The sequence below is a fragment of the Sebastes fasciatus genome, chromosome 2, assembly GCF_043250625.1.
Source record: "Sebastes fasciatus isolate fSebFas1 chromosome 2, fSebFas1.pri, whole genome shotgun sequence".
Classification (NCBI taxonomy): Eukaryota; Metazoa; Chordata; class Actinopteri; order Perciformes; family Sebastidae; genus Sebastes; species Sebastes fasciatus.
This window is the reverse complement of record NC_133796.1, coordinates 18,161,350-18,173,084: the sequence shown is the minus strand read 5'-3', so window position 1 is coordinate 18,173,084 and position 11,735 is coordinate 18,161,350. Positions and strand designations below refer to the sequence as shown.

Sequence of the window (11,735 nt, the reverse complement as noted above, 5' to 3'; positions counted from 1 at the left end):
TTCACTTTACTTGTTTAAATGGATATTTGTAACACTTTTATGTCCTCATGCATCAATATTGTGAAGTTCACGCCTTGAACATGGAATTAGTATGTTTTGTGTGTCTTTAATTTTGAGCTGCTGCTGTTAAGTACTGACATCTCTGTTCACCATGGAGTAAAACAATATTAAACTGCGACAAGCTGTCTTTGGCTCTTCTTTCAAAACCACAGTTTTAATTTGCTTTTTTACAGGAATGCTGCCCTCAATATTTGTACTGTAGAAAAAGTGGAAAATAAATGTTGTATACAACACTATGCTAGGATATACAAGATCAAATCATCCTCGTGATGAAACTTTGCATTCAAGTTTCACAGATATTAGGGGTGGGGGAAAAATCTATAAAGCACAGTATCGCGATGTTTTGCGTGGCAATATTGTATCAATATACTGATGTCAAGTATCAAACTTTTATTATATAAACTATTAATATTGCAAATACAAATTAAACAATTTGGTAGCAATTTATTTTTCAGTCCACTAGATAGTGCTACGATTTTTTCTGGTGCAGTCCTGGGTAAAATCAGTGGGATTAGCAGGAAGTTAGTCAAAACAAAGATGGAGACATCAGAGAAAGAAATAAGAAATGTGTCGTCTGCGTTTAAATCAAACGTCTGGACCTATTTTGGATTTTTTAACAAGGAAGGGAAGAAGGACATGGATAAGACAATATCACAAGCCATCACGTACTTCATGTGCAAAGACCTGTGTCTATACAACGAAGGCTTTTGTTACATACAGTATATTGCAATATATCTTATAGCAATACTCAGCATATCGCAAAATGTTTAAAATCTCACTAAGATCGTATCATGATAATGTTGCATCGTGGGGCCTTTGGTGATTCCCACCCCAGATAGAGTGATTCTTGGAGATCTTTATAAGCAACAGCAAATAGACATGAATGTCTACAGCCAGTGTAGGAATATAAAACAGAGACACAGTGATGTTAAAAGCTGTTTGAGAACCAGTGGAAACTGTTTACATCTTGATGTGTTAATATTTCAAATCATTTTCAAGTGAAGAAAACAAGTAGAAAACAATATTTTCTTGACCATTATTTATAATTTTTCAGAAAAACGCAAACATTGATCAAAGATTCATCTATAAATAAGACTTTTTTTTTACAACAACCATAAATAATACTGCCAGTGTAAAAAAGAAAATGTTTTATAACAATACAGTAGGCTTAAATTTTGTACACAAAAATCCATCAATGTTACACAAATATTCAACATCTTGTTCTGATAAATACTGTTTCTATGATGTTTATCTTCTGGAAATTAAAGGCCTAATCTGTGGAATCTGAACATAAACTATGTTTCATTCCTGCTATAACACCAAAACAGGACATAGCTGAGATGTTTTTTAAGCTGATCGCATTCTTGATAATAAAAATGAGGCCACAGACAAACAACACAGAGTCTGGATTTCACTGACAGCTAAGCTATGAAAACAAACCCAGACATTCAGCTTCACTAGCTTGATTTCATGATTTCCAATTCCTTCTAAATTTTAAATTGCGGTAAACTGTACGTCAACAACTGATATGGTAAAAATCTCAGATTGGGCTTTCAAGTTACGTCACATAATCACAACAATCAGACGGCACATCTGTGATTGCCAGCCACATTTTAACACATTAATAAAAACAGTTGGCATTTTTTTTGTAATAAAACTAACACCAAGGCCATGAGTCTTATTATGACTGCAGGACTGCTGCTGATAATGGGTAAGCTCACTAGGCACACTTACTTGTTGAAGCAGAAGAGGTGAAAGCTTTGACATTAATTTACTTATAGACTGGTTTAATTCTGAATAGCGAGAAACAAACCTGCCACAGCTGATCTTTCTGCATTTATTACAATAACTAAACTACTAACAGTTGGCAAGCGGAGACAGCGAATCATTAAACAGTCAAATACGATGTGGTTCTTAATCTGCGCAGGATTTGATATATAACGTATTGTATAAATACAATCCAGATATGGCTACATTCAAGCTGTGCAGCCAACAAACTGCAGCTTTATAACTCACAACCTACACAGTCACAGCTGACAGCCTCCATATCTGAACTGTATTCATGGATGTTGGATCCCTCCCCTACTCAAGTTAAGACCATCTGTCCCTACAGGGGGTCAGTGGGGTAAAACACCGGTTTTAATTTGGGCTGCAACTAACGAATATTTACATTGTGGATTAATCTGTCGATTATTTTCTTGATCAATCGATTAGTTCTATAAAATGTCAGAAAATGGTGAAAAATGTGGATTAGTATTTCCCAAAGCGCCAAGATGACGTCCTCAAATGTCTTTTTTTCAGTTTACTGTCATAGAGGAGTAAAGAAACCAAAACACATTCACATTTAAGAAGCTGGAATCAGAGGATTTAGACTTTTTTTCCCTTAAAAATTACTCAAACCGATTAATCAATTATCAAAATAGTTGGCGATTCATTTAATAGTTGATAACTAATCGATTAATCGTTGCAGCTCTAGTTTTAATATAGTCTGAAATGAATGCAGCAGTAAAACAACCATTATTATCCTCTTCCTCTCAGGTCTTTGGATCTGAACTTCATTAAAACATTATTAACACTGTACCAGTGCATTTTCAACATGATCAAAATGACTTGAAAAGTAATTAATGGTCGTTCAAGCATTGTAAATTGTCTAAATAACTTTTAGGATCCCCATCAACACAGAATACCAGATATGTATGTTTTACAGTCTTCGTTTGAAACTAGGTCTGTATTGCGACTGTGACACCTGATTAAACGCCGGGATCTTAAAGATGAGTGTCGGTGAACATGGTTTGTTCCTTTTTCCCAGATCTTAAGGCCTTGATGGCGTCCACAAACTGATCTTCCTCCACATACTGAAAGAGAACACATGAGGTCACAATTAGGTCTTAAGTATTTAAAAAGCCTACAACAGTTACAGTACGTATATGTCTTTTGGTATCTTTGGACAGAATATCTTTGACAGAAGAGTTGAAGAGGGTCTTTCACTTTACTCAACTGCCAATTCCCCACAAATTATTTATTTCCTTGACCCTCCCAAATGACTTCTTGACCTTAAAGTAAATGCACCTTGTATTCCTGATAGGGCTGTTACTATAAAATAAAGTCTGTAATTGCTGCACTTTGACATTTTAACATACCAATTTAACATAAACATATTTCCGTCCTCACCAGTCCAGAATCATGTCCCAGTGGGTTGTCCCAGCTTCCTTCCTCCATCATCAGTGACTTCCTGTCAATCAGCTGACTGACGCTGCGGTGCAGGGAATGCTGGGAGTAGGCCTGACTGAGGTCTGTCTGGCTGGGGACACGCAGGACCGACATGGGGTTGAACCGGGAGCTGCTCCCGACTATCTTTGTGTCTGTCAGACCCTAAAAAATAGATTTCTTTTAGTCAGATATTGATTTAAAAGACCATAATACAAATCATATATACTTTAAATTACTGCAAATCAATGCATGCTGTAGTTTTTAATTTGATTAAGAAAAAAACACACATATGATGTTCACTGTTATGGATTACACTGCCTTACTAATATAACTCACCTGACTCTGCAAAAATGTTTTTCATGTTACTGAAATAAATGAAAACCAATGGCAGCTAGGAAAAACTGCACTGTACTCTGAAGTAGTAGTGTAAGGTATACATAATCTTATCTGTGGTGCATGTGATAAAACAAACAAAAACATGTTCCTTTGACTGCATCTCTACCCAAGAAGAGGTTCTACAACTTAAAACAAGTAAGGAATAAAAGAAGTTAAACATTTTCATCCAATAAATATGTTGTTTCAAAGCTCAAATGCAGCCTGAGTGTGCTCTGGATATAATTGTTATACATCAACTAAATCTAGGAAACATGGAGGTAAATTTATTCTCGATTCTGTTGCCTCCCAACAGGAAAATATGTATTTGAGATGTAAATAATGTATACCACTTATTTATGTATATTAGCTGTCATTGCCATAATGTCAACAATCAACTGTGGACAGCATTCAGTAAGAATCAGCCCTTTGGATCATACAGGAGGGGGATCATCATACAGGAGGGGGGCTGAGTGAAATGTCTTTTTTATTTATGTGTTCAAGACTCAACAAAAACACAGCACACACACACATGAAACCAATTTTGCTTGAGCCACAAAACAAAGTACAAGATTAAGATAAAGTACGACAGAGTTTTCATTGGCAGGTGAAGAGTAGTATGAACTCTGGCTTCATGGTTGCTTTTGTAAACTTTGGATACATCAGATGATTTTATTTGTTGCATATCCAAAGTGTACTTAAAGGTCCAGTGTGTAGGATCTGGCGGTATCTAGCGGTGAGGTTACAGATTGCAACCAACTGAAGCCTCTCCCGTGCGCCAAGCGTGTTGGAAAACTATGGTGGTCGACACGAAAACGTGAATTGTCATCTCTAGAGCCCGTTGTTGTAAGAGTAGAATAGGTCATTTGGAGCAGAGCCAGTGCGAGTGTGTGTGTGTACGTGGGTGTGTGAGTGGTGAAGCTAGAGAGAGAGAAAGCGGCAGCAATGGGAGCAAGTAACGCTATCGACTCTGGTCTAAGCTGTTCTGTGATGCTGTAGAAACATGGGGGAGCAACATGGCGGACTCCGTGAAGAGGACCCGCTCCCTATGTAGATATGAAGGGCTCATTTTAATGTAACGAAAACACGATTCTTATTTTCAGGTGATTATACACTAATGAAAACATATTTAGATCCCCCTAATTGTTACACACTGTTCCTTTAAGGACAAACTGACAGACTTCACAACATGTTTTACCTTTATAATAATTCATCTTATTACACACACACACACACACACACACACACACACACACACACACACAGACACACACAGACACACACAAAGCATGCGTACACAAACAGAACAGACATGCGTAGGAAAATACCCACACAAAGTCACAATCCCGTACCTCAGTGTACACAGTGTAGCTTTTAAGTATAACGTTGCGGATCTCAACACAGTCTGCTACAGTGTCAAACTGCAGGGGGACAATAAAATAAACATTTAGGGTTTGGACAGTAAATATAGAAAGTAGTCTTACTGTGGGACGGTCAGGGAGCAGCACAGAGCTGGAGTGATGTTTAGAGCACAACTCAGGACAGGACCTCTGGGAGACAGAGAGACAGAGAGAGGATGGAGGAAGTAGTATAGGAAGGAGGGGAGTCACAGAAGACAGATATAAAAAAAAAAAAACATAGATCAAGAAAGATTGACAGAATGAAAAAGAGCAAAAAATATATATTTCAAAGTATTATGTGGAGAAAATTAAATAGAGGAGTGGTAAGACTGGAATGGGATGGGGAAAAAAGAAAACTTTAGAACGTAAATGAATGAATCAACCAGAGGTTAAAGGTGGATAATGATGTTTGAGTAGCAGTGTTATTGGTAGTTATTGGGTTTTGAGAGATAGAGAGGGATGATGTATCTTCTTGGAACTAACTGAATTATATTAGATGAAATGTTCCTATTTCTAAAATGCTTTTTTTTATAAGCATGACAGAGTTTGATTTATGTAAAAACCTCAAGCAAATCCAAAATTTACTTCCAGGGGTTTTTACTGTTGTTTCTGTTATGCAACTCCTTGTTTGCAAAAGATTTAACAAGGGCAAACAAACGTGTAAGGGCAATGTTAAAACTGAACCAGTTTTAACATTGCCCTCACACAACATCATTTCTATTGTAAGAGCAGCTTTCCAGTAACAGTTGTTGTTTCAGCTCCCTCTGCTGGAACAAAGGTATGCTGTGCGTTCCAATACCCATACTACCCTACTACCTAGTATGGTAAAAAGAAAAAGATTCAGTATGTAGAACCACTGGCGTATTCCTATCTACAAGGCTATTCTTGATCTGCTTCCATCTTACCTACGGACCTAAATCCTTCAAAAGTCCGCTCACAGGACTTAATCCTATTAACTGTCCCTAAAGTCCGTACTGAACTAGGAAAAAGGGCATTCAAGTATGCTTCTCCTTCTTCTTGGAATCAGTTACAAAATGACCTGAAACTTCAAGAGCTGGTCTCACTGAATGTTTTTAAAGTGCTTCTAAATGACTTGGAAACAAGCACATCTGGCTGTAGATGTTTTGAATGCTGATGATTGTTTTTTTCGATACCTTATGATTCTGTAATTTGCTCTTTTGTCTTCGTTTTCAATCATTATGTTTGTTTTATGTCTGCAACCATTTAACTGTGCTGCTGCCTATCTTGGCCAGGACACTCTTGGAAAAGAGATTTTTAATCCTGGTTAAATAAAAGGTTAAATAAAAAAAGGCCCAATACATAGTGTGTCAAATGCAGTATGCCAAAAATACCAGGATGTCCTACTACATCAGTCCTACTCACATTTTGCAGTATGCAAGCCAGAAGCAGATATATGAACAAGAGGGTCAAAGTTCAAGGCAAAATGTTATGATGAAGTAGTATTTCCAAATCGTATTCATACTGCATGCAACAGTACGTACTTTGTAAGGGCAGCTGCAGTATTTACTAAAAGTAAAAAGGAAGAGCAAGGAAGTGTGATTTGGAACGCAGCCTCAGACACAGCTGCTCTTGCAAAGACACGTTTTCTAAAATGTGTACAATCTGCAGAAAGAAGACTGTTGATTCAGTAAAAAAAAAACAGAAATAATTATGAACCAGTCTTGCTTCCACCTCCGTTTTATCTCCCCTAACTTTTCTTCTGCTTTTCCCTCTTTGTAAACCTGACTACCTCTCTCTGTCTCTCTTACTGTCCTCTGTCCTTTCAACCATCTTGTCATTCTCGTTCACAGAGCGCCTCGTTTCTCTGCTTCCCCTCACCATGTACGTCTCTCCTCCAGCCTTCCTGGTCTTCTGGAGCATAACCAGCGGGGGGCGCTCTCTGGCTGATGGATTCTTCCTCAGGGCTCTAGAGGGGACAAAAAAAAATCATTCACACCTTTTGTTGTTGTTCTTCTTCGGAAAAAACTGTCTGTGTTTTTACATAGAGTGTGTTGTGGTTTTTAAACACAAGTTATTCTCAGTTGTATGTATTTGTGCAGTTAAATATTAATTAATTAATATTAATATTAAGTGCAGAGTACCTGAGGAGAAGAAATGCTATTCTATTCAATTCTATTTGTGCTGTAAAACTTTTTCATGCTGCATATTACGTCAGAATACCTCTGTAGCACTAGGCCCAGCAGTATGGCTAGCAGAAATAGACCCAGCAGGGCTAACAACAAGATGAACCACAGCTCAGAGTAAACTGGTGTTGCTGACATGCTGACGCCCTCTTGACCAGCGTCTTCAGGCTCAAGAGGACCTGCAAAGAGAGAGAAATAAATAAGTTACTAAATAAACTATACTTCTTATATTTATTTTTAATGTTCCTAACTCTGCTTACTGTACGTATTATACTGTATATGATTTGACAACATTCTTAATATACAATAAAGTTTCACTGAATTGAAAAGAGGAAGACGAAACGAGACAGATACAAACGGTGATTTCTGAGTCGCTGAGGAATATTCAGATTCAGGTTTGATTTTTCACTTGGACTGATTCCAGCAGTGTTTGTTTGTGTGTGTGTGTGTGTGTGTGTGTGTTACAGTACCTATGCCTGTGGCAGGGCTATATCTGATGGTAGGAGTACTGGCGCTGCCACTGTTGGTAGTACAAGTCACCTGAAATGAAAGAGCTGAGAGCAGAGGGAGAGAGGAAGAGACGGAGCAAAAGAAAATATTTTAGGTTAAAATGAAGTGATGTAGGGTTGACTCTGAATCAGACTGTTAGCATTCTGTGAAGCTGCTTATATACACAATATGAAATCAGATTGGTTGAGATACATTTGTGCATTAATACAAAAGCATGTAGTCCTTGTGCTTAAATGTATGTTACGATTCTAATGCTACTGTGATGTCCATATCAAATAAAGTAAACTAGATAAACTAAAACGTCCTTTGGACAGGAATGGAGAAAAAAAACTTTGTTGGTTCCAATTTGAAGGAAAATTAATCTTTACAGTCAAAATTTGACTGGATGATTTTCCTAATTCTGTCATAACGACTCCCAGTTCTCTGAAATACTCTCTTCACTTCAGCTCATCCCCTCAATCAAAGGCTCGTCCTCATTATCAACCTGACAACCAATCAAATTTATAGACTCAACTTTAAACTAGAATTAGTGCCTTGGGTGTGGTATGCGTCCACCAGCCAGTCAGGTTGTAGTTTACATCCATGTCTGTCCAAAATGTCATCACTTCATCATTTTATCCTTTTAGACATTTGTGTGAAATTGTAATAATTAGCATATGAATTCTTGAGTTATGGCCAAAAACGTGTTTTGTGAGGTCACAGTGACCTTTGACCACCAAAATCTAATCAGTTCAAGTGTATGTTTGTGCAAAATTTGAAGAAATTTGCTCAACGCGTTTCTGAGATATTGCGTTCTAATGGATGGACAACCCGAAAAAAAAATGCTTCTGGCCACAGCTGTCGCCGTTGTGGAGGCATAAAAACACTTAAATATGATAAAGGTTCATCATATCAGTAGCTTAGTGCCCATTATTGTTATAAGGCCCATGCACCAGTCAGGTAAGGCAAATCAATTTCATATTTTATCCTTTAACAGTAACCGTACCAATGCGAAATAACTGTTATAAGTTAACCAATCCTGTTAAACAAAGTTAGGCTTAGCGGCTTCAGAGTCGTATTAAGTATATTTTTATCAATTCATTAATTTTTGCATTCCTATATTCAGCAGCAGCCTTAGAACACATCAAATTTGATTTTGATGGAGTACACTGCCTGCCAAAGTGTGTATTTCTGCTGTATTGTAAGTACATAGAGGTAGACATTCCTCCTAAAAGTGTGTATTTATCTATGTTACCACCTGGTATAAATTTGTAAGTGGATATGTATTGGTGTGTGTGTGTGTGTGTGTGTCTGTGTGTGTGTGTGCGCCCACTTTTCTGTGAGGTGCGTGGGATGTGGAGATCGCTGTAGAAGCCGGTGTAGACCCTCAGCTGGCTCTCTGTCACACTATACTCCTTCAGGTACCCGTTGAGGGAGAAGGACCCCGTCCAGTCCAGCCAAATAACTGTCAGGTTGCTGCCAACTGAGAAAGGAGACACATACTGGGGGGCTGGAGGGAGGGAGAGAGAGAGAGAGAGAGAGAGAGGGAGAGAGAGAGAGAGAGAGGGGACAAACGAGACTTTTGATGTATTTTTATGTTTCTTATGACTGGTTAGCTGGGAGATTTGAGGAGTTGGATACAGGTGTTACCTTCGCTGAGTGTGGTAACAGTAGTCCAGTTGGAGGCAGTGCTGCCCATGTTGTTGAAGCAGGCAGCTCTCAGCTGATAGGTGGAGTACGGCTGGAGACCTGCAACGATGAGTTCGGCTTATCAATGGGTCACTCACTACTGGGAATTGGGTTTATACTTTTAAAAAAAAAAAGTATTATTGTTGTCATTATTCCTCTTTCTTATTCCTGTTTTGGTACAAATATAATGTTTACTGTAAAGTGTGTCAGGACATCTGAGTGTTGTTATGAATGTTAAAATATCTTGACATGACATAACCACATGTTATGACCTGTCACATTGTAGCTCCGCCTTTTGCCAAAGAAACAGATTTGTATCGGTTCTTCAACGCAAGGGAGGGGTACAGGCTGGGGGGGCTGCGGGCAAGGTGATCTGAGATGTAGCTCACAGCTGGAAACAGAGAGAAACAGATAATGGTATGTGCATCTGTTCATGCAGTCTGTCTCACTCATTAATGAAATCTGTTTCCTACAGTATGTTGAAAATACACTGAACAATGTGCACTTTTTATGTTTTCTACTCACCTCTCAATGACTCCATTAGGTGCCAGAGGCTCGTCCCATTCCAGCTGAACAGAGCGGGAGGTCAGGGTGACGGGGCGAGGAGGAGGCTGGTGGGCTGGGGGGGCAGCCAGGGTGCGGAGCTCACTCAGTGGACCCTGGCTACAGCACTGTCAAATGTTCAAAACCCACAGTTCAAAGATTTGGAGTATTTGTAGTAGAGTGTACAAGTACAGTGTCCAGCCAGAATTCATAGAAAACACTATATACACATCACAATTAGGGTTGTAATGGTATGAGATTTTCACAGTACGATAACCATCAAAGAAAAAATCATGGTTTCATGGTATCACGTTATACGGTATTACACTATTATTATTATTATTATTATTAGTAGTAGTAGTATCAGTTACAATGACATTGGAAAGAATGAGAGCAGAATTATAAACCTGATAAAAAATAGCATGCAACTACAATATGTTATATAACTAAAGTTTGTTAGTTTACATGATAGCAGCACTATAACATGTAATTAACTACTAAATGAAAAATAACATCAGCTGTGAGCTTTTAAAATAATGTCCTACGCATATTAACAAGTAATATATATTGTAGTTGTGCAACAGAGCTCATTTTACTCTCCATAAATATGTTAAATTGCTAAATTTGTACTAGTTCTAGAGCTGCAACAATTAATCGATTAGTTGTTTAATATTTAGATAACTGATTAATCGGTTTGAATAATTCTTTAAGAAAAAATTTAAACGTTATCTGATTCCAGCTTCTTAAATGTGAATATTTTCTGGTTTCTTTACTCCTCTATGACAGTAAACTGAATATATTTGAGTTGTAAACAAAACAAAACATTTGAGGACGTCATCTCGGGCTTTGGAAACACTGATCGATATTTTTCACAATCTTCTGACATTTTATAGACCAAACAACTAATCAATTAATCAAGAAAAAAATTGACATTGTAATCCACAATGAAAAATATCATTAGTTGCAGCCCAAACTAGTTCAATGACCAGATACGAACCAGACTGAATCTGTGATTTCACTTTCATGACAAAGTGTAGCTGTTACGTAATAGTACATTTTATTACCTGATAACAGGTGCAGGCCTCTACTCCTACCCAGTACTGGGTGTAAGGACGTAAACCATGGAGTGTCTGCTGATGGGATGTACCCTCTGAGAGCTACAGGAAGGGGAAAGAGTGAGGTTGAGATATGTTTGGGTGGTCATAGAATTGAGAAGCTAAGAGGAGGGTTGGAGTTATAGAAAAGGGAGAACGGCAGAGGAAAACAGTAAAGAAATCCAACTGAGAAACTTGTGTATTGTTAAATGCAGTCATATATGCTTTACCAGAGTGTGGTTGTCGTGGTTCACTGAGAACACTCTGTAAAGGCTGACAATCCCGTTGGGTCGGGCTGGAGGACGGATGTCCACTACTGCTGAGGTTGCTGAAACACGCAGGAAAATAGGTGTGCCTACGCCCTCGGGTGGGGCAGGTCCTGTTCTTCCATTGGCCCACGGACTGACAGAACGACCGGCCGTATTCACTGCACACACCTGTCGGTCAAAACCACATATTAGGCAATAATATGACGACATTGAATTTACATATACAACTGACGGTGAATAATTGAAAAGAGGAAACATCTGAGACAGAGTGAGAGCCAGACATGAACTTTTTGTCTCCCGTCATTAGGATTTTAGATGCATTTTATTAACTCTTAGTGATGAAAGCTTCTCTTAATTACCCAGAATCCACCAGACAACCAAAAGGATATAAGTCAATTCATGGGACGATCCATCAAAACTACCATCAGCAGTGAGAGCAAAACCTTTTCAACATGCAACCCAACA

General features: G+C 38.3%; 1 protein-coding gene across 1 annotated transcript in view; it reads right to left on the bottom strand.

Annotated features, from left to right (window-relative positions):
* Nucleotides 1-2,362: 2,362 nt before the first annotated feature.
* Nucleotides 2,363-11,735, bottom strand: part of ush2a (Usher syndrome 2A (autosomal recessive, mild)) — a 230,542-nt gene continuing 221,169 nt past the window's right edge. Inside the window, exons 81-92 of the mRNA XM_074625260.1 lie at nucleotides 11,232-11,438; nucleotides 10,972-11,064; nucleotides 9,890-10,035; nucleotides 9,637-9,755; nucleotides 9,326-9,424; nucleotides 9,009-9,185; nucleotides 7,657-7,740; nucleotides 7,224-7,365; nucleotides 6,882-6,969; nucleotides 4,995-5,063; nucleotides 3,232-3,432; nucleotides 2,363-2,915 (exon numbers count right to left, since the gene is read on the bottom strand). Coding sequence (XP_074481361.1) covers nucleotides 2,826-2,915; nucleotides 3,232-3,432; nucleotides 4,995-5,063; nucleotides 6,882-6,969; nucleotides 7,224-7,365; nucleotides 7,657-7,740; nucleotides 9,009-9,185; nucleotides 9,326-9,424; nucleotides 9,637-9,755; nucleotides 9,890-10,035; nucleotides 10,972-11,064; nucleotides 11,232-11,438 — 1,515 coding nt within the window. The 3' untranslated portion in view covers nucleotides 2,363-2,825. The remainder of the gene's footprint in view (nucleotides 2,916-3,231; nucleotides 3,433-4,994; nucleotides 5,064-6,881; nucleotides 6,970-7,223; nucleotides 7,366-7,656; nucleotides 7,741-9,008; nucleotides 9,186-9,325; nucleotides 9,425-9,636; nucleotides 9,756-9,889; nucleotides 10,036-10,971; nucleotides 11,065-11,231; nucleotides 11,439-11,735) is intronic.